The sequence below is a fragment of the Erinaceus europaeus genome, chromosome 11 (assembly GCF_950295315.1).
Source record: "Erinaceus europaeus chromosome 11, mEriEur2.1, whole genome shotgun sequence".
Classification (NCBI taxonomy): domain Eukaryota; kingdom Metazoa; phylum Chordata; class Mammalia; order Eulipotyphla; family Erinaceidae; genus Erinaceus; species Erinaceus europaeus.
In genome coordinates, this window is record NC_080172.1 from 48,773,222 (window position 1) to 48,795,783 (window position 22,562).

General features: G+C 50.2%; 1 protein-coding gene across 8 annotated transcripts; it reads left to right on the forward strand.

Annotated features, from left to right (window-relative positions):
• The first annotated feature begins 307 nt into the window (after nucleotides 1-307).
• ADAM15 (ADAM metallopeptidase domain 15) lies at nucleotides 308-21,891 on the forward strand. 8 transcript variants are annotated; one of them, XM_060201553.1, is made up of 23 exons: nucleotides 309-520; nucleotides 1,485-1,624; nucleotides 2,127-2,203; nucleotides 3,649-3,727; nucleotides 3,894-3,970; nucleotides 4,055-4,244; nucleotides 15,142-15,207; nucleotides 15,294-15,362; nucleotides 15,446-15,615; nucleotides 15,746-15,830; nucleotides 16,578-16,726; nucleotides 16,814-16,988; nucleotides 17,099-17,191; nucleotides 17,295-17,599; nucleotides 17,684-17,879; nucleotides 18,052-18,129; nucleotides 19,152-19,224; nucleotides 19,601-19,739; nucleotides 20,077-20,146; nucleotides 20,610-20,681; nucleotides 21,063-21,134; nucleotides 21,385-21,503; nucleotides 21,588-21,891. In XM_060201553.1, exons 1-23 carry the CDS (start codon nucleotides 442-444, stop codon nucleotides 21,628-21,630), a joined length of 2,616 nt encoding a protein of 871 aa, XP_060057536.1. In that variant the 5' UTR covers nucleotides 309-441; the 3' UTR covers nucleotides 21,631-21,891. The 8 variants fall into 8 exon arrangements, 7 of the variants coding, with proteins under 7 accessions (XP_060057536.1, XP_060057540.1, XP_016044715.1 ...); XM_016189229.2 differs by having other exon boundaries at nucleotides 310-520; nucleotides 1,518-1,624; XM_060201555.1 differs by lacking the exon at nucleotides 21,063-21,134 and having other exon boundaries at nucleotides 310-520.
• Nucleotides 21,892-22,562: the final 671 nt, after the last annotated feature.

Here is a 22,562-nt window from a genome sequence, read left to right on the forward strand (position 1 = left end):
TGGGTCAGACCTTCACAGCAACCACAAAGCCAGGGTGTGGGACAGCGCTCCCAGAGCTGAGTCGTGTGCGGGTCCTGGCCTCACTGGGAACTGGGGGCGGCGTGGTCCAGACACGGGGCGTGGCTACGAGAGGCGGGGCCTGGCTTGGGGGCGTCACTAGAGGCGGAGCCTGTGTGCGTGGGCGGTCCGTAACGGGCGGGGTCAAGGGAGGGCGGTGCTGGGGGGGCAGGCTCTGGTCCTGGCAGCCGTGCGTGGGGGCGGTGCCTGGTGCGGGGGCGGCGCCGGGCGGGGGCGGTCCGGGCTCTGGGCAGGGTCGGGGGCGCGGCGGGGCGGGGCCTGGTGGCTCAGCGCTCAGCGGCGATCGCTGCAGACCCGGCAGCCCAGGCTCCTTCGAGCGCCACCGGCACCTGCTGCCCTCTTCTCGCCCGGGACGTCGCTGCCATGCGGCTGGCGCTGCTCTGGGCCCTGGGGCTGTTGGGTGCGGGCAGCCCTCTGCCCTCCAGGCCGCTCCCAAACATAGGTGAGTGTCAGCCCGGAGAGGCCGGGGACGCACGGGAGGAAGCGCTGAGAAGCGGGGGAGGCAGCAGGGGTCCGAGACAAGCCAGAGAGCCTGCACTACCCTGAGCGGAGGGCGGCCCGCCCCGGCTGCTGCTCTGGACCAGGGGCTAGGCGGCCCGGGATGGAGAAGAGCAGGAAGGGATGCCGCGGGTGTCCGCACGGTCCCCGCGGGCACCTTGGGAGTTTGGTACCAGGCGCCGAGGGGGGGCTGTTCCCGCGCGCCCCAGGAACGGCATGGGGGTGGGCGGCGCTGCTCCCCTGACTGACGTCTCGTCTCGGCTCCTTTGGGGCCTAGCTGGCGTTCCACCCGGGGGACGAAGTGTGCGGCCGAGAGCACGGTCCCTGCGTTTTTACCCCGGCCGGCGAAGGCTGGCCGCTCACCCGCATGCAGATGCCACCAGGCCTGGCCAGCGGGAGGGCGGCAGGAAGGAGACTGGGACACCGACTCCTCCTTGGAACTTTCACTTCCCGCTGCCGTCTTGGGCGGGGGGCTTTGGGCCGGCTGCGGGGGCGGCGGTGGCTCTCAGAGGAAACCAGAGGCTGCGGGGAGCGGGTGTGCCCGCCCGGCGTGAGGGGTGTTTGCACAGCTCACCCAGAAATGGGCGTAGCCCCATCTGCGATGTGAGGAAAGGGAGGGTAAGCGGGCGCACAGCCACAAGGCTTGGGCCAGTCCTGAAAGGCGTTGTTCCGGTGGGGGGGGGGGGGCGGTGGCGGGGACAGGAGACAGCGAGGGCGACCAGGGAGAAACCTGGGATTGGGCTGCATGGGGCAGGGTAGGATCCTGTCTCTGGGTGACAGCAGTAAATTGGAGAGAACCCCTTCCAATATGTTCTCCTTATAACCTAGCATCAACTCAGGAGTCCTGGGGGAGGAGGGTGAGCTGCTAGATCAGGGGGTACCCCCCCAGCCCTGGTGCTGAGCCCTAGTGCTCTCTTGGGTGTGTCCTGGGGACCCTGCAGGTGGCAAAGAGGAGGCCCAGGCACAGCAGCAGAAGCCTGTCAGCGTCCTCTCAGAGCCCCAGGCCTTTCAGATCAACCCAGCCTTCCACCTGACAGAGGGACTACAGGTAAAGAAAGAGCCCCCAACACCTGCCACCTCTGGTTCACTTGGCACAGGGGGTTCTCCCAGCACCCCCAAGCTTAGCTTCATTTACCTCAATCTCCCCCTCCACACAGCTGTCTGCCTCAGCCCCACCCAGCCTCCATCTTTGGTCAGAGGAGTCTGAGGCCAAACTTTCTCAGTGGGCTACTTGGAGGGATCTGATCCAGATGTCCCCCCCTCCCCAATTCTAAGCTGAGTCAGAGGAAGGGCTGGGGCCCCACTGGCCCTCAGTCAGCTTCCTCTCTGGGCAGGAAGCCAAGAAGGAGTGGCTCTAATACCTTCCTTGACCTCCCCACTCAACCCCCCCAGAACAATGCCCCAGCCCAGACAGGGTTTCCTGGCCTCTCCCCTGGGAGCCCCCAACTAGTGATCTAACAGTTGGCCCTCTCTAAAGAGCCTGAGCTTCACGGGCTGGAGGGGACCACCCAGCCTGGCAGGGACCTGATGGTGCCCTCTGTTGCCCACAGACCAGCCTTCCTGGGGCCTTGCAGATCGGTGTAGACCTAGATGGCCAGAGGCATGTGCTGGAGCTGATGCCGTACAGGTAGTGGGGCTGGTGGTGTCGGTGATAGTGGTGGTAACTTGTCAAGTGCTTAGACTCAATCCTGCTGTTGTTATTGTCAGATATATATAGAGACAGAAAGGGGGAGAAAGGGAAAGAGACCGAAGTACAGAAGCTCCCTTCAGTACAGAGGGGGCCAGGCTCAAACCTGAGTCACATACATGGCAAAGTAGGTGCACTACCCAAGTGAGCTGTCTTGGCCACCCAGAAAAATGAGTGCATGCACGTGTACAGACACACACACACACACACACATGAAGGGAGGGTCAGGAGGGGGGATAAAACACATCAGAGCATCAATCTACATGTTTGAGAGTCTGATTCACTGAATCCTTCCGGTGAATATATATTAACATGTATATGTTATTCTTTTAAAATATTTTTTAAATTAGGGATAGAGAAGGGGAGAGAGAGAGCCAGAGCATCACTCCAGCATATATGGTGCAGGGAATCTGTGAGGTTAGGACCTCACAGTTTTAAGTCTATAACTCTTAACCACCTTCCAAGCCACATAAATTATTTTTACCAGGACACTGCTCAATTCTGGCTTATGGTAGTGCTGGGAACTGAACCTAGGACCTTAGAAGCTCAGACATTTGAGCCTGTTACATAAACCTTTATACTTTCTCCTTGACCAATACTATTATATTAGTGTCACTTTATTGAGTTATTTATTTGGTTAAACTTACTTATAAGAAAGAGTAAGGGAGAGAAAATTCAGGGAGCCAGGCAGTGGTGTACCTGGTTGAGTGCACATGTTACAATGTGCAAAGACCCAGGTTTAATCCCCTGGTTCCCACCTGCAGGGGGAAAGCTTCACAAGTGGTGAAGCAGGGTTATAAGTATCTCTCTTTCTCTTTCCTTCTCTATCTACCCGTCCCCTCTAGTTTTTTCTGTCTCTATCCAACAATAAATAAAAATATTAGGGAAAAAAAAGAGAGAAAACTCTGGCATGTGTGGTGCCAGAGATAATTGAGGACCTTATGCTTTTGTGTCAAATACTTTTTGTTTCAAATCTATTGTGTCACTTCCTGGACCACTAGTGTCCTGTTTTTCTCTCTTTTTAATTTTATTTTATTAATGAAAGAGACAACCAGAGCATCACTCTGGCACATGTGATGCCAGGGATCAAACTCAGGACCCTGTGTTTGAAAGTCCAATGTTTTATCTACTGTGCTACCTCCTGGACTGTAATGTCTTCTTTTCACAAAGAAGTCCAGGCATGAAGGAGTTAGGTGACTTTCTCAAGATCCCACAGCTAGCAGATGGTGAAAACCAGGTTGGAATCCAGGTAGCCTGTATCTATAACTCAAGGACTATGCTTTGCTGCCTGGCCTTGGCCATCCCTCTGCCCCCAGGCCCTTGGCCCTACACTGTGCCCCACCTGCAGGCCATTGAACTTGCCCCCCTTCCCCTCCACTCCACAGGGATCTAATTCCAGGCCACCCTAAACTGGTGTGGCACCAGCCTGATGGTACTCAAGTGGTCAGTGAGGGGCACACACTGGTGAGTCAGCCCCCTCTCCATGTACTTTTTCTGGCCTGAGGGAAGGGGAATGGCTGGAGGATGTCATTTGTGGAGGCTGGGGACAAGTCTCTGTCTTTTCCCCGTCAGCTTTTGGGTTCAAGGCTGGGCCTGTTCTGGGAGCTATACTTATGTTTCCCTGCTGCAGGAGAACTGCTGCTACCAAGGACGGGTGCAGGGCCACAAGGGCTCCTGGGTCTCTGTCTGCACCTGCTCTGGGCTCAGGTATGGGGTGACCCTATGCAGGGCGAACAGGGAAGGTTCCAGGACTTGGAGCTGGTGTGGCCTGACTGCCCACATCTTCCCTAGGGGCCTGGTGAGCCTGTCCTCAGAGAGAAGCTACTCCCTGGACCTAGGTCCCAGGGGCCTCCAGGGGCCTCCTGCCATCTCCCGCATCCAAGACTTCCTCCCACCAGGCCAAGCTTGTGCGCAGGGCCAGCGGACATCTGTGCCCACTCAGGTCTCACCACAGCACCCTGTGGAGCGGCATCAAAGCCGGGTGAGGAGGGGGAAGCCTGGGCTGTAGGATGGGGACAGAAGCCCCATGAAGCATAGCCAGTGCCCTACATTCTACACAGTGTCTGCTTCCTCTCCAGAGGTCCCAGATCAAAGCTGCTGTAGTTTAAATTAGAACCAGCTTCAGTGACATTCCCATGGCCCTTCCTCTCGAGAATGTTTTTTCTGGGATTTAGATGCAGACTCAAACTCTGTGCCAGTCTACATTCCCATCTACAGAGAGCTCTCACTGAAGAAGAGAAAAGGCAGAGGCCACTAGTCGCCAAGTCGCAAGAACCCAGTTTTTTAATTTGTAAAGTGAGGATGAGCAGGTGAAATAGCTTACCTGAACAGTGCAGTACTTTGCCATGTGCATGACCTAGGTTCAAGCCTGATCCCACTGAAGCCTGGTCCCACTGAAGCTTTGGTGCTGTGCTATCTCTCTCTCTTTCTTCCTTTCTCTGCCTGTTTCCATCTAACAACAACAAAAATTATATATATATATATATAATTACCTTTTAGGGTAGCTGTGAAGATTAACTAATCAAGATTATTTATTTTTATATTTTATTTATTTAGTATAGAGACAAAAAGAATATGAAAGGGGAGGGGGAGACAAAGTGAGTGAGACACTTGCAGTTCTGTTTCACTGCTCGTAAAGTTCCCCACTGCAGGTGGGAACTGGGGGCTTGAACCTGGGTCCTTAGGCACTGCAATGTGTGCTTAACCAGGTGTGCCAGTGCCAGCCCCTTAGATTATCAATATGGGGAGGGGAGATAGCATAGTGATTCTGCAAAAATGCTTTCACTCCTGAAGCTCTGAGCTCCTAGGGTCACTCCCAGGTTCAGTCCTCCATACCAACATAAGCTAGAGCTGAGTAGTACTCTATTAAAAAATGGAAGAAAGGAAAGGAAAGGGAAGGAGGGTAATGGTTATGCAAAAAGAATTTCATGCCTGTGGCTCCAAGTCCCAGGTTCAGTCCCTCACACCACCATAAACTAGAGCTGAACAGTGTTCTGGTAACAAAAAAAAAAAAAAAAAGGAGGAGAAAAAGAAAGATATTTGCCTATAAAGTGTTTAGATCTGTGTCCTCTTATGTATTCAATGGTGGTAACTATTCTTTTTTTTTTATTGGGGAATTAATGTTTTACATTCAACAGTAAATACAATAGTTTGTACATGCATAACATTTCCCAGTTTCCCATATAACAATACAACCCCCACTAGGTCCTCTGTCATCCTTCTTGGATCTGTATTCTCCCTACCCACCCACTCCAGAGTCTTTTACTTTGGTGCAATACACCAATTCCAGTTTAGGTTCTACTTGTGTTTTCTTTTCTGATCTTGTTTTTCTTTGTTTTTTTTTTTTTATTTCTTTATTGGGGAATTAATGTTTTACATTCAACAGTAAATACAATAGTTTGTACATGCGTAACATTCCCCAGTTTCCCATTTAACAATACAACGCCCACTATGTCATTTTATCATCCTTCATGGACCTATATTCTCCCCACCCACCCACTCCCACCCCAGAGTCTTTTACTTTGGTGCGATATGCCAATTCCATTTCAGGTTCTACTTGTGTTTTCTCTTCTGATCTTGTTTTTCAATTTCTGCCTGAGAGTGAGATCATCCCATATTCATCCTTCTGTTTCTGACTTATTTCACTCAACATGAATTTTTTTTTACAACCCCCACTATTTCATTCATCATTTTTCATGGACCTGTATTCTCCCCACCCACCCCAGAGTCTTTTACTTTGGTGTAATACTCCAATTCCATTTCAGGTTCGACTTGTGTTTTCTTTTCTAATCTTGTTTTTCAACTTCGGCCTGAGAGTGAGATCATCCCATATTCATCCTTCTGTTTCTGACTTATTTCACTCAACATGATTTTTTCAAGGTCCATCCAAGATGGGCTGAAAACGGTGAAGTCACCATTTTTTACAGCTGAGTAGTATTCCATTGTGTATATATACCACAACTTGCTCAGCCACTCATCCGTTGTTGGACACCTGGGTTGCTTCCAGGTTTTGGCTATTACAAATTGTGCTGCCAAGAACATATGTGTACACAGATCTTTTTGGATGGATGTGTTGGGTTCCTTAGGATATATCCCCAGGAGAGGAATTGCAGGATCATAGGGTAGGTCCATTTCTAGCCTTCTGAGAGTTCTCCAGACTGTTCTCCACAGAGGTTGGACCAACTGACATTCCCACCAGCAGTGCAGGAGGGTTCCTTTGACCCCACATCCTCTCCAGCATTTGCTGCTGTTACCTTTTCTGATGTGTGACATTCTCACAGGAGTGAAGTGGTATCTCATTGTTGTCTTGATTTGCATTTCTCTGACAATCAGAGACTTGGAGCATTTTTTCATGTGTTTCTCGGCCTTTTGGATCTCTTCTGTGGTGAATATTCTGTCCAATTCCTCCCCCCATTTTTGGATGGGGTTATTTGTTGTCTTGTTGTTGAGTCTGGTAATCTCCTTATATATGTTGGTTATTAAACTCTTGTCTGATGTATGGCATGTAAAGATCTTCTCCCATTCTGTGAGGGGTCTCTTGATTTGGGTAGTGGTTTCTTTTGCTGTGAAGAAGCTTTTTAATTTGATGTAGTCCCATAGGTTTATACTTGCCTTAGTCTTCCTTGTAATTGGATTCGTTTCATTGAAAATGTCTTTAAAATTTATGCGGAAAAAAGTTCTTCCAATATTTTCCTCTAAGTATCTGATAGTTTCTGGTCTAACATCCAAGTCCTTGATCCACTTGGAATTTACTTTTGTATTTGGTGAAATACAGTGATTCAGCTTCATTCTTCTGCATGTTTCAACCCATTGTTTCCAACACCATTTGTTGAAGAGACTCTGCTTTCCCCATGTAATAGTCTGGGCCCCTTTGTCAAAGATTAGATGTCCATAGGTGTGGGGCCTCATTTCTGGGCTCTCAATTCTATTCCACTGGTCAGTGTGTCTGTTCATGTTCCAGTACCAAGCAGTTTTGATGACAATGGCCCTATAATACAGTTTGAGATCTGGCAGTGTGATGCCTCCGGTTCTGTTCTTTTTTCTCAAGATTGTTTTGGCAATTCTAGGTCTTTTCTGGTTCCAGATAAACATTTGTAGCATTTGTTCTATTCTCCTAAAAAATGTGCTTGGGATCTTGATGGGGATAGCATTAAATTTGTAGATGGCTCTGGGTAATATATTTATTTTGATGATGTTAATTCTTCCAACCCATGAGCATGGAATATCTTTCCACTTCTTTGTGTCTTTTTCAATTTCTTTGAGTAGTGACTCATAATTTTCAGTGTACAAGTCTTTCACTTCTTTGGTTAGGTTTATTCCTAGATATTTTATTGTTTTTGTTGCTATAGAAAAAGGAACTGATTTCTGGATTTCAATTTCTTCTAACTTAGTGTTTGCATAGAGGAATGCCACTGACTTTTGAATGTTAATTTTATAGCCTGACACATTACTGTATTGCCTGATGATTTCCAAAAGCTTCTTGCTAGATTCCTTAGGTTTTTCCATGTATACTATCATGTCATCTGCAAATAAGGAGAGTTTGACTTCTTCTCTTCCAATCTGTATCCCTTTGATTCCTTGCTCCTGCCTGATTGCTATGGCAAGAACTTCCAACACTATGTTGAATAGTAATGGTGATAGTGGGCATCCCTGTCTAGTACCTGATCTGAGGGGAAAGGCTTCCAGTTTTTCACCATTGAGTATGATGTTGGCTGTAGGTTTGCTATATATAGACTCCACTATCTTCAGGAATTTTCCATCTATTCCTATTTTTTGTAGTGTTTGATCATAAAGGGATGTTGTATTTTGTCAAAGGCTTTCTCTGCATCTATTGATATGACCATGTGGTTTTTGGTCTTGCTTTTGTTGATGTGGTGGATCACACTGATTGATTTACGTATATTAAACCAACCTTGCATGCCTGGGATAAACCCCACTTGGTCATGATGAACAATCTTTTTGATATACGGCTGTGTCCGGTTGGCTAGAATTTTGTTCAATATTTTCACATCTATGTTCATCAGAGATATTGGTCTGTAGTTTTCTTTTTTGGTTGTGTCCCTGTCTGCTTTTGGTATCAGGGTGATGTTGGCTTCATAGAAGCTGGCAGAGAGTATTCCAGTGTCTTCAATCTTCTGGAAGACTTTTAAAAGTAGAGGTATTAGTTCTTCTTTGAAAGTTTTGTAGAATTCATTTGTAAAACCATCTGGTCCAGGACTTTTATTTTTGGGAAGATTTTTGATAACTGTTTCAATTTCATTAGCTGTGATGGGCCTGTTCATGTTATCCACTTCCTCTTTACTTAGTTTTGGAAGTTGGTAGGTATCTAGGAAATCATTCATTTCTTCCAGGTTCTCTAGCTTGGTGGCATATAGTTGTTCATAGAAGCCTTGCATGATATGTTGAATTTCTGCAGTGTCTGTTGTGATATCTCCTCTTTCATTTACTATCCAATTTATTTGGGTCTTCTCCCTTTTTTGTTTTGTGAGTCTGGCTAAAAGTTTGTCGATTTTGTTTACTCTTTCGAAGAACCAACATTTACTTTCATTGATCTTTTGTATGGTTTTCCTATTCTCAATGTTATTTATTTCTGCCCTAACTTTAGTGATTTCTGTCCTTCTGGTTGCTTTAGGATTCCTTTGTTGTTCTTCTTCAAGGTCTTTAAGATGTGCAATCAGGCTGTTTATTTGTGCCTTTTCTTGTTTCCTAATGTGTGCTTGTATAGCTATGAACTTCCCTCTTAGGACTGCTTTAGCTGTGTCCCAAATATTTTGATAGCTTGTGTCTTCATTTTCATTGAACTCTCAAAACATTTTGATTTCTTCCTTGATTTCCTCTTTGACCCAGAAGTTGTTAAGAAGTGTACTGTTGAGCTTCCACATTTTGGGACTGTTACTAATCTTTTGTTGATTGTTAAATGTTAGTTTAATTCCACTGTGATCTGAGAAGATGTTTGGGATGATTTCAGTGCTCTTGAATTGGCTGATGCTGTCTTTGTGGCCTAACATATGGTCTATCCTTGAGAATGATCCATGTGGATTTGAGTAACATGTATATTCCAGTTTCTTGGGATGAATGACTCTGAAAATGTCCTATAGTTCTAGTTTATCTATCTCTTCATTTAGCTCCCTTATGTCTTTACTGATTTTCTGCCTGGATGATCTGTCAAGTTGAGAGAGTGGGGTGTTGAAGTCCCCTACTATGATTGTTACTGTTAATATATTGCTGTAGCTCTTTCAGTAGAAGTTGGATGTATTTAGATGGCTTCTCATTGGGTGCATAGATATTAATAATTGTTAAGTCTTCTTGATTGACTGATCCTCTGAGCATTAAGTAGTGTCCATTCCTATCTTTTTTAATCTTATCTATTTTCAAGTCTATCATGTCAGATATGAGAATAGCTGTTCCTGCCCTTTTTTGTGGGCCATTGGCTTGTATGATAGTTTTCCATCCTTTCACTTTAAGTCTGTGTTTGTCTTGTTGCGTTAGGTGAGTTTCCTGTAGACAGCATATTGTTGGGTTGTGTTTTCTGATCCATCTTCCTACTCTGTGTCTTTTAATAGGTGAATTCAGGCCATTCACATTTATTGATATCAAAGATTGAAGATATTTTAACGCCATTCTTGTAGAGTTTTAGAGTGTTTTGATATATGTCCTATTTGTGGTGGTCTGGTTGTTTATAGGAGACCTTTCAGAACTTCTTTCAGGGCAGGCTTGGTGATGGTTGCTTCCTTCAACTGTTGCTTGTCTGAGAAGGTTTTGATGCTTCCATCTAGTCTGAATGACAGTCTAGCAGGATATAGTATTCTTGGCTGAAAGCCTTTCTCATTGAGCACTCGATAGATATCTTGCCATTCTCTTCTGGCCTGTAGTGTTTGTATGGAGAAGTCTGCTGCTAATCTTATGGGTTTTCCTTTGTAGGTGACTCTTTGTTTTTCTCTTGCAGCCTTGAGGATCCTTTCTTTATCCTTATTCCTTTCCAATCTAAGTATGACATGTCTTGGTGTCTTTAGGTCTGGGTTAATTCTGTTTGGGACCCTCTGGGCTTCTTGAATCTTTATGTCTTTGGTGTTGTCTAGACAATTTTCAGCTATTATGGCCTGGAGAATGCTTTCTTCCTCCCCTTCTCTTTCTTCCTCTGGTAAGCCAATAATGCGTATATTGTTTCTTTTGAAGTCATCCCATAGGACTCTGTTGTTGTTTTCAGCATCTCTTAATCTCTTTTTGAGATCTCTTACTTCTTTTTTAGTTGTCTCTAATTCATCCTCAATCTTGCTAATTTGTTTTCAGCCTCATAGATTCTATTCTCTCTGCCCTCTACTGCTTTCTGGAGTTCATCTATTTTGTTGCCCTGCTCTGATACTGTTTTAGCTTGTTCAGCTAGTTGCCTTCTTAGCTCAGCGATTTCAGCTTTCAGCTCTCTAATAACCATGAGATAATTAGAATTTTCTCCCATTTTCTCATTTGTTGTTCCTGCATTTCTGATTACAATTTTTTTCAAATTCTTTACTCACTCCTGTTATTATTTCCTTAGGTAATGTTTGGATGTTGAACTTGTTGTTTTGTGCTTCACCCTCTGGAGGACTTTTAGCTGGACTCTTGTCCTGGTTCCAGTCTCCAATATTTTTTCTTGTTGTTTTAACCATTTTATATATGTTAACAGTTTTTTCAATCCCTGAGTTGGAGCTCAGTGGTTTAAAAGCCTCTTTTTTTTCCCTTCCCTGCAGGCTATGGGAGCCTGAGGGTTTTTAAACTATCAATAGGCTTCTTAGCTTAATCACTGACTCCTGACCAAGAGATAAGCAGGGTGTGGCAGAGATAATCTAGTGGTTATGCAAAGAGACTTTCACAGCCCCTCAGCTATGCCACTGAGGTATAGGTCTTCTCCTGAGTTTCCCGGTTAGATCTCTGTCCCCTGGTGTCCCTCCCTGTTGCTGCTCCAGATACTGAGGGTAGTAGCAATGGAGACTCAGAGTTGCACTTAGTGAGTCTCTGGGGAATCCTTTCCTCCCTTCAGCTGTCCCCTTGTTGTGGAGCAGACTGGAGGTGGTGTCTCCACTGATAAACTGTTGAACTGTTAGCAGCCACTTAATCTTTCCTTAGGCCCCTCTCTCCTCTCTGTCACCAGCCACGCGTGTTTGTACTCACGGGTGATTTACTGGGTTCCTGTGGTCATTCTAGTCCTGTCTTGTTTCGGTCCTGGTGGTCTCCTTTGGTATTCCTAGTTGATCCGGGAGAGGAGAGGAGAGGAGAGAAAGCGATCTGCTGCTTGTAGCTCTGCCTCCGGAAGTCGAATCCCTGATCTTGTTTTTCAACTTCTGCCTGACAGTGAGATCATCCCATATTCATCCTTCTGTTTCTGACTTATTTCACTTAACATGAATTTTTCAAGGTCCATCCAAGATGGGCTGAAAATGGGGAAGTCACCATTTTTCACAGCTGAGTAGTATTTCATTGTGTATATAGACCACAACTTGCTCAGCCACTCATATGTTGTTGGACACCTGGGTTACTTCCAGGTTTTGGCTATTACAAATTGTGCTGCTAAGAACATATGTGTACACAGATCTTTTTGAATGGGTGTGTTGGGTTCCTTAGGATATATCCCCAGCAGAGGAATTGCAGGATCATAGGGTAGGTCCATTTCTAGCCTTCTGAGAGTTCTCCAGACTGTTCTCCACAGAGGTTGGACCAACTGACATTCCCACGAGCAGTGCAGGAGGGTTCCTTTGACCCCACACCCTCTCCAGCTTTTGCTGCTGTTACCTTTTCTGATGTAGGACATTCTCACAGGAGTGAAGTGGTATCTCATTATTGTCTTTATTTGCATTTCTCTGACAATCAGAGACTTGGAGCATTTTTTCATGTGTTTCTCAGCCTTTTGGATCTCTTCTGTGGTGAATCTTCTGTCCATGTCCTCCCCCCACTTTTGGATGGGGTTATTTGTTGTCTTGTTGTTGAGTTTGGCAATCACTTTATATATGTTGGTTATTAAACTCTTATCTGATGTATGACATGTAAAGATCTTCTCCCATTCTGTGAGGGGTCTCTTGGTTTGGGTAGTGGTTTCTTTTGCTGTGAAGAAGCTTTTTAATTTGATGTAGTCCCATAGATTTATATTTGCCTTAGTCTTCTTTGTAATTGGATTCATTTCATTGAAGATGTCTTTAAAATTTATGCGGAAAAGAGTTCTGCCAATATTTTCCTCTAAGTATCTGATAGTTTCTGGTCTAACATCCAAGTCCTTGATCCACTTGGAATTTACTTTTGTATTTGGTGAAATACAGTGGTTCAGTTTCATTCTTCTGCATGTTTTAACCCATTGTTTCCAACACCATTTGTTGAAGAGACTCTGCTTTCTCCATTTAATAGTCTGGGCCTCTTTGTCATAGGTTAGATGTCCATAGGTGTGGGTAACTATTCTTCTTATTTATTTATTTATTTATTTTGCCTTCAGGGTTATAGCTGGGGCTCAGTGCCTGCACTATGAATCCACTGCTCCTGGAGGCTATTTTTCCCCTTTTTGTTGCCCTTGTTATCGTCCTTGTTGTTATTGTTATTGTTGTTATTCCTGTCATTGTTGTTGGATAAGACTGAGAGAAATTGAGAGAGAACTGGAAGACAGAGAGGGGAAAGAAAGACTTCTGCAGACCTGCTTCACCGCCTGTGAAGTGACCCCCCTGCAGGTAGGGAGCTGGGGCTCAAACCGGGATCCTTACGCTGGTCCTTGCGCTTTGCGTCATGTGCGCTTAACCTGCTGCGCTACTGCCTGACCCCCTTCATTTTCTTTTTTAAAAGACAGTAATAGAGAGGGGAAGAGAAAGAGGAGACACCACAGGCTGTGCCACCTCTCATGACACTTCTCCCATATAGGCGTTCTCATGTGGTGGCTGGGGGCTTGAATTCCAGTCCTCTGGCATGGTAACATGTGTGTTCTACTGGTGACCCACACTGGGCCCTCCAACTTCTTTCTTTTTCTTTTCTTCCCTTTTTCCAGAGCAGGGCCTTAAGCCTACATGAGTTCACGATTCCAGAAAGTTTTTTTTTGAGGGGCCAAGTGGTGAAACACCCGGTTAAGTGCACACATTACAATGCACAAGGATCCAGGTTCAAGTCCTGGTACCCACCCGCAGGGGGAAAGCTTCACAAGTGGTGAAACAGGGTTGCAAGTATCTCTGTCTCTCCCTATCTCCCCACCCCTCTCAATTTCTCTCTGTCTCTATCCAAGAATAAGTAAAAATATAAAAGTTTTTAATATTTATTTCTTTTAAATATTTTAGTTATTTATTGGTTAGAGAGAGAAATTGATAGTGGAGAGGGAAATAGAGAGGGAGGGAGGAAGGAAGGAGGGAGGCGTGCACACCTGTAGCACTACTTCAGTGCTTCTAAAGCTTACCCCCTGCAGGTGGGAACTGTTGGCTTGGACCCAGGTCCTTGCACATAGTAACAATGTGCTCAACTGGACATGCCACTGCCTGATCCCCTCCCCATTTTTCTTTTCTTTTTTGCCTCCAGGGTTATTGCTGGGGCTCGATGCCTGCACTACGAATCCACTGCTCCTGGAGGCTATTTTTCCCATTTTGTTGCCCTTGTTGTAGTTGTTATTATTGTTATAGCTGCTGCTGTTGTTGTTGGTGGTTAGAACAGAGAGAAATGGAGAGGGGAGGGGAAGACAGAGAGGAGGAGAGAAAGATAGACACCTGCAGACCTGCTTTACCGCTTGTGAAGCAACCTCCTGCAGGTGGGGAGCCGGGGGCTTGAACTGGCATCCGCTTTGCACCATGTGCAAAATATTAAAAAGAAATAAAATATTAAAAAGAAATAAATATTAAATTTTTTTATATTTTTATTTATTATTGGATATAGACAGAGAGAAATTGAGAGGGGTGGGGAGATAGGGAGAGACAGAGATACTTGCAACCCTGTTTCACCACTTGTGAAGCTTTCCCCCTGCAGGTGGGTACCAGGTCTTGAACCTGGATCCTTGTGCATTGTAATGTGTGCACTTAACCGGGTGTTTCACCACTTGGCCCCTCAAAAAAAAAACTTTCTGGAATGGTGAACTCATGTAGGCTTAAGGCCCTGCTCTGGAAAAAAGGAACCCACTGCACTACCACCCGACTCCCCCCTCCCCATTTTTCTAAGACTTATTTTATTACATATGAGAAAGTGTATCAAATGAGACACACACGCATACGTATGCACTAAGCTATTTTCTCAGCCTTTTTTTCTTTCTTTTTAAACACTTTTGGTGTCACTTTATTTTATTCTACTTTGTCATCACCAAGGCCGCACCACTCTGTGATGACTTTTTCAAATAGAGGAAGGCTGAGGAGATGGTGTAGTGGTTATGCAAAAAGACCCTCATGCCTGAGGCTCTGAGTTCCTAAGTTCACTTCCCAGCACCACTATAAATGAGAATTGAGCAGTGCTCTGGTAAAAACAAAACAAGAAAAACAAAAAACCAAAAAATAGGCAGGAGGAGAGAGAGAGAGAAGAGAGTGGGGCAGGGTAGAGTGAAAGAGACCATAGCACTGAAGGTTCCTTCACCTCAGTGGGAGCCAGGTTCAAACCTGGGTCACTCACTATCCAGGTGAGCTATTTTGATGGTCTTTTTTTTTTTTTTTTTAATTCAGATAGAGAGGGAGACACACCTCAGATCTGGAACTTCCCCTCCCATGTCTAAGGCTGTGCTCTCTGCAGCTCCTTCACTGCTTTGTAGGTGTTTTGCACAACTCTTGCTCTCAGGCTGTCAGTGACTCATCTGTAAAGTGCTTTCCTGATCTGTGGTGCCTCAGAGGCTAAAGGCTGAAGTGGAGTGATGCAGCCCCCCAGCCCTGAAAATGTATGTGGGGCATCATGTACCTTTCTATCCATAGCGGAGACGGCACACGATGACCGAGACCAAGACTGTGGAGCTGGTGATTGTTGCCGACCATTCCGAGGTAGCCTGCTGGCCCTGGGGTGCTTCAGTCCCTCTCATACTGCCACCTGCCACCTGACCCATCCCTGCCCCTTCTTTGACTGGCAGGTGCAGAGGTACCCAGACCCCCAGCGCCTACTGAACCGCACACTGGAATTGGCCCTGCTTTTGGACACAGTGAGTGAGATCAGGTGTGGCCACTCCTATGGCCCCTAGGCAGTGAGACCCCACTTCCTGAAGCCCTCCCATTTCTCTTCCAGTTCTTCCGGCCCTTGAATGTGCGGGTAGCATTGGTGGGGCTGGAGGCCTGGGCGCAGCGGGACCTGGTGGAGGTCAACAGGGACCCAGGTGTCACCCTGCACAACTTCCTTCGCTGGCGCCAAGAGGACTTGCTGCCTAGGTTGCCCCATGACAGTGCCCAGCTGGTGACGTAAGGCCTGGGGTTTGGGGACTGGGGGTGTGCTGCCTTCTCTTGGCATCCTCCATACCCTCCACTTCCCTGTCTAAAGCTCTGGCCATCTAGGCTTTGGACCCTGACCTTTTACCTCTCCACCCCACAGGGCAACAGAGTTCTCTGGGCCCCATGTGGGCATGGCCATCCAGAACTCCATCTGCTCCCCAGACTTCTCGGGAGGTGTGAACATGGTAGGCCATTCCCCAATCTCCTCCTCCCTGCTCCCAGATCAGTACTTCCAGATGGATTGCCATTTATCTTGTTTACTTAAAGATGTATTTATTTATGAATGAGAAGGAGAGAACCAGAGCAAAGCTCTGATACATAGGAAGACATACAATGCCAGGACTGAATTCAGGACATCTTGCTTGAGAGTCTAGAGCTTTCTTTATCCACTGCGCCCCCTCCTGGGCTGACTGCTGCCATTTATTCACAGAACCCCTCCTACTAAAGTTCCCCAGCCTCAGAGCTGTGGAGGTACGTGGAGAGGTCCTGCCACTGTGACCTGATGGCCGTCTCCCTGAGGCGTTTACACTAATGTGTCTTTACCTGTGAGCTCTCCCCATTGCTAGGGTTTGGACAGGGCAGCTGAAGTCCAAAGAAAAGGCCATACAGGGTGGTGAAACAGTGGTTCTGCAAAAACAGTTTTATGCCTGAGACTCTGAGGTCCCAGATTCAATCCCTAGCACCACCATCAGTTAGAGCTGAGCAGTGCTCTGATAACAAATAAAATAAAAATAAAACAAATCAGAACAGACCACACAGAAGAGTGGAGGGTAGGGCAGAGCTGGATCCCTGGGTTCCTGCCACCAGGCCTGTGTGCTCGAATTGCTTCAGGAAGGGAGACTAAAAGGGGGGTGGGGTGGTGGTGGCTGGTTAGAGAAACAAAGAAGAGCAGTCAGGGAAGTGCTGGATGGGGATGTCCCCACTCGTGACAGGACCACTCCACTAGCATCCTGGGGGTTGCTTCGTCTATCGCCCATGAGCTGGGTCACAGCCTAGGCCTAACCCACGAGGCCCCAGGGAACAGCTGCCCCTGTCCTGGTCCGGCCCCAGCCAAGAGCTGCATCATGGAGGCTTCTACAGAGTAAGTGACCATGGGATATGGGGAAGGGGTGGCCAGGTGGGAGCCTAGGGGGTGGCCAGGGCCTGAGCTCCCTGTAATCCTCCCTAGTTTCCTGCCAGGCCTGAACTTCAGCAACTGCAGCCGGCGGGCACTGGAGGATGGCCTGCTGGATGGGATGGGCAGTTGCCTACTGGCACGGGCCACTGGGCTGCCCTCCCTGGCCAGCTACTGCGGGAATGGGCTGCTGGAGCCAGGCGAGCAATGTGACTGCGGCTTCCCAGATGTGCGTGCTCTGTGTCTCACTTGCTGTGGCCACAGGTGTCCTTCTGGGGATGGGGTGGGGAGCTCTCAAGCCACCAGCCCTGATGCCCATACCCTATCCCCTGTCTACAGGACTGCACTGACCCCTGCTGTGACTCCTTTACCTGCCAGCTGAGTCCAGGGGCCCAGTGTGCATCTGCTGAACTCTGCTGCCACAACTGCCAGGTGGACACTCCCTGGAAGGACTCCCCATAGCTCCTTGGTGGGGGCAAGGAGGAAGGGGGTAGGCTATCTCTGGAACCAGGCACTTAGCCTCTTCACCCCACAGCTTCGCCCTGCAGGCTGGCAGTGTCGCTCAGCCCGAGGCGACTGTGACTTGCCAGAGTCATGCCCAGGAGACAGTGCCCAGTGTCCCCCTGACCTCAGCGTGGGAGACGGGGAGCCATGTGCCAATGGCCAGGCCGTGTGCATGCAGGGGCGCTGTGCCTCCTATGCCCACCAATGCCAGGCCCTTTGGGGCCCAGGGACCCAACCTACCTCACTGCTCTGCCTCCAAGTTGCCAACACCCGGGGGGATGCCTTCGGTAGCTGTGGACGTGCCCCAAATGGCAGCTATGTGCCCTGTGAGGCTAGGTGAGCTCAGGGACCTGGCTGGACTTGTTGGGGGGCAGGGAGGAGGGGCTCCCACTGACCCCTGCATTTCCTCTCTCACCCCAGAGATGCCATCTGTGGGCAGCTCCAGTGCCAAAGGGGCACAGCCCAGCCCCTGCTGGGCATGGCCCAGGATCTACGCTGGGAGAGACTGGAGGCCAATGGGACGTGGCTGAACTGCAGCTGGGTGCACCTGGACCTGGGCAGTGATGTGGCTCAGCCTCTGTTGGTCCTACCTGGCACAAGCTGTGGTCCTGGCCTGGTGAGCATCCTGGTGGGCAAAACCACACTGGGGGTGCTATCCAGGCTGTGCTATCTATGAGCACTAAAAGGCACAGAGGGGAGACTTCAGCAGGTCATTTAGGCTGTGGCTCCCCACCTGGGGGAGTGGGATGTCCTCCCTTGGTGCCAGCTTCCCTCTTCCCACTGGGCAGGTATGCCTGAACCGTCAATGCCAACCTGTGGGTCTCCTGGGAGCACAGGAATGTCGCAGCAGATGCCATGGGCATGGGGTAAGCTGGCACAGGGCAGATGGGAAGGAGTCGGGCCTTCATGGAAGTAAAGCTTGGCTTCTATGTCTCTGCACTTGCTGTGTAATTGGAGGCAGGATATTAACCTTTCTGAGCTTCACTGAGCTCTAGCCACTGGGCATTGTGTAAGAGCCCAGTTCCAGAGAGACATGAGATGGCTGTGAAGGCCTCTAGAACAGCAGCTGGCATAGTGGCTCTTAGTGTCAGTCCCATCTAACTCTGGCATAGATATAGGCTCTACCCTAATAGAGTGTGGGTTCTCTCCAGTCTGTCATCCCAGCCACACCCTCCACATATGGACATCTGAGACTTATTGTATGGGGTGGCGGGGAGAAGGAGAGACTGGTGAGATCACTGCTCAGCTCTGGCTTATGGTAGTGCTAGCAACTGAACCCGGGACCTCTGAGCCTTAGGCATTAGAGTCTTTCTGCATAACCATTATGCTATTTCCCCTGTACCTACTTTCTGTTTTACTTTTTTTTTTTTTACCTCCAGGGTTATTGCTGGGGCTCAGTGCCTGCACTTGAATCCACTGCTCCTGGACGCCATTTTCCCCTTTTGTTGCTCTTGCTGTTTATTGTTGTTGTTATTGCTGTCTTTGTTGTTGGATAGGACAGAGAGAAATGGAGAGAGGAAGGGTGGACAGAGAGGAGGAGAGAGAGGTAGACACCTGCAGACCTGCTTCACCGCTTGTGAAGCAACCCCCTTGCAGGTGGAGAGCCAGGGGCTTGAACCAGGATCCTTATGCTGGTCCTTGCACTTTGCACCACCTGCGCTTAGCCCACTGCGCTACCGCCCGACCCACCCTGTTTTACATTTTCTATTAGAGAGAGATAATCAGAGCATCACTCTGGCACATGCAATTTCAGGGGTGGAACTCAGAACCTCATGCTTGAGAGTATGTTGCTTTAGCCACCTTCTAGGCCACAAACATCTGAGATCCTGGAAATCTGGGGACAGCCTCAGTATACAGGGTCCCTCACAGCTCATCTCCTACCTCCCAGGTGTGCGACAGCAACAGGCACTGTCACTGTGACGAGGGCTGGGCACCCCCAGACTGCGCCACCCAGGCCAGAGGTAGCATGCATGTGTTTGAGGGGTCGGGGGCAGCCATGAGGGTCTGGTCACCTGTCCTGTTGCTTTCTCTCTTTTCCTGGCCCATCATGGCCACCCTCTGTCTCTGACTCTGACACTGTTTCTTTCACTTACTTTGGGAAATTTTTTTTTTTTTGAAACCAGAGTATTGCTTAGCTCTGGATGATGGTGGTGCTGGGGGTTGAACCTGGGACCTCAGAGCCTCAGGCATGAGAGTCATCTGCAAAACCATTATGCTGTCTCCCTGGCTCTTCTTCACTAGCTGTGACCATGTGGGTGCTCCCCGACCCATGCTTCGCTCCTTCCCAGTACAAAGAGCTGGGTTCTGATCACTTTTCCCTGCTCTCCTGCCCTGCAGCCACCAGCTCCCTGACCACAGGCCTGCTTCTCAGCCTGCTGGTGCTGCTAGTCCTGGTGCTGCTTGGTGCCAGTTACTGGTACCGTGCCCGCCTGCACCAGCGACTCTGCCAGCTCAAGGGACCCACCTGCCAGTACAGGTATCAGCCTCCCTGCTGCCAATTCTAGAGAGACCACTACTCCTGGGCTCTACCCTACCCCCATAGCCCCTGCTGATCACTTGCCTCCCCATATGCCTGCATGCACCCCAGGACCATCCACTCATGCAGACCCCCTGGGGAGGTTGGAGTATCAACACCCTTTCTGCCCAAGAGCCCTTTGTTGGGTAAGCGAGTTGCTCCCTTGGCTTGGTTACTATTCCCCTCCTGTCCCTGATTGGGCCTGAACCACCCAGTTCTCATCCAATGGGTAGACTCTCCTTATGGGTGTGGTGCAGGTTGTGAGGTTGGGTCCTCTGCTTCCTTTTCCCATGCTCAGGGCAGCCCAGCCTGCACCCCCAGAACGCCCAGGCCTCCCACAGAGGGCCCAGCTAGTGCCAGGCACTAAGGTAAGTCTAAACAGCCAGGGCTGAGAGGACCCCATCTGGCTAGATACCCAGCTGGGACCCTGGGATCAGGGAGAGATGTGGGAAGCTCCAGACTCTTGAGTGCCCAAGAGTCAGTGAGAGGAGTCAGGACCAGTGCTGACCTAGCCCAGTCCAGGGAATGTGAGTGTGTGTGTGTGTGTGTGTGTGTGTGTGTGTGTGTGTGTGTTATGGGGGGGGGGGGAGCCAGCCCACGCTCCATGCCTTGAGTGGAACACCAGTGTGCCAGGTTACCCCAAGTCATGGACATGTGTTAAAGTGGTCTGCATGCTCCCACCTGTCACCACCCCCACACACCACTGAATAACCACATACCCAGCACCATGCCACTGCTCTGCCTGCTTCTGGCACTAACACCTCTCATCCACATCTGTCTCTGCTCCCTACTCCCTGCCTGCCCCCTGCTCTTTCTCCTGCTTTCTCGCAGGCTAGTGCTCTGGGCTTTCCAGCACCCCCCTCCAGGCCACTGCCTCCTGACCCCGTGCCCAAGAGACTCCAGGTAAATCTGGGCCCAGGGCAGGTGGGAGGCAAGGTGCCCAGCTGCAGCTCTCATTCCCGCTCCCTGCTCTCGTTAGGGGACCAGGGTGCCCCTCAGCCTTCAGACACTCTGAGCCCCAGAAGCAGCAAAGGGTGAGCCACCTGCCTTGGTTTCTATCACCACCTGGTGGCCATTGGCAGGACTGCAGTCAGCCCAGGACACCTAGGCACCCCAATACTCTTCCTCCCCAGATTGGCTGGAATGCACCCAAACCCTGTGTGCATGTACGCCCCTCCTGTCCCCTGGCACCTTGCACGTTCACCTGAGCCCTCATCGAGCATCTCTGCATGTCCACTGCTCCCTGGCTACCCCTCACCAGCTCCTGCCCCTCTCTCTGTTCAGGCTGAGCTGGCTGGCAGACCCAGCCCCCCCACCCGCCCTCTGCCCGCTGACCCGGTGGTGAGGCACCTGCAGGTAACTGGAGGAGAGGAGAGCACTGCCTCTCCCCCACCAGGGCCGTAATGTTGGTGGCCGTGGCGGTGGTGGCCTTGGAGGGATGCTCCCTCTTGTGCCTGATGGTAGGTGCCTGGTGGCACCTTTAGCAGTGGCAGGTTTGTTTGGAGTCAAAGGTGACCGCTGGTGCTGCCCTCTCCTGGTGTCCCCAGCACCTAAGTGTCAAAACTGACACCCCTTCCCAAGCCTGCCCTTGCCTTCTCTGTCTCAGGGGCCCACCAAGCCCCCACTCCCGAGGAAGCCACTGCCTGTGGACCCTCACGGCCGGCGCCCATCGGGTAACTTGCCCAACCCAGGAGCTGCAAGCCCACCCCTAGTGGTGCCCTCCAGGTAGGCACAAAGAAAGCTGAGATGGGGGGTGTCTGAGGAAAGGAGCCTCAGTCTGACCTTCTCTCTGGCTTCTCCTCTCTGCAGGCCCGCGCCACCGCCTCCAGCAGCGTCCTCGCCCTACCTCTGACCTCTCCCCAGGCCCCTGATGCCCCACCTGGACTTGGGACTTCAAAGAGGCGCCCCTCCAACTCTACCCCACCCTTCACCTCGTTTGTGACCCGCGATGCCCGAGCTCCTGAAGGCCCAGGCAGCTCCGGGAGCGGTGGAGCTGCATCACGGGGTCGCCAGCGCAGCTGCTGCCCGGGGTTAGGCAGGGACTGGGCGCTGGACGCGGTCCGGGAGGTGTGCACAACTGGTGGGTTCGGCTGCAATAAACTAGGTGGTAGGAGCGCGCCTCAGAGTCGGTCTGCGCCATGTCCCGGGTCGCTCCGCTGCGGCCCCAAGTCTGGTCGCCAGGGGACGCTGCCGCCTGCGACGAAGACGGGACGGGGAGGGCGGGAGTCTCCGACCCGGTCGGCGTGAGTCGCCCGGACGCGGGCTCTTGCACAGCTGCGTGGCGAGCCCCAAGGAGCGCGGCGCCCTGTGCCGCACGTCTCCGCGGGTGAGGAAGGGGCGACCAGCAACCCCGGCGAGCGCCGCCCTCGCGCGCGAACCCTGCGACCGACGGCTGAGAGAAGCGGGCCGGCTGCTCTCCCCGAGACGCGGAGCCGGGTCGGAGCGGGCGGCTCCCACAGTCCCGAGGCCGCACACCTGCCTCCTCCCCACCCCCGCCCCCACCCAAGGACTGGGGAACAAAGGTGCTTTGTACAGGCCGCCACCACCTCACTGCTGTCTTCTAGACGGGGCCCCCACCCCAGAGTGGGGGTGCGGGCAGGACAGAGCCGCCCGCCCTCCCGTGACGCCCAGGGGCCTCTGAGGCCGGGGGTGCCAGGACGCGATCTGCCCCTTCCCCAGCGCTGGTCTCCAATGTGCAAGGCGGAAGGTGGCAGCTCCGGGCTCGGGGAGACTCCCACGCGCCTACACTCTCCTCTCCAGGGCAAAGAGCGTTCCCTTAGTAAA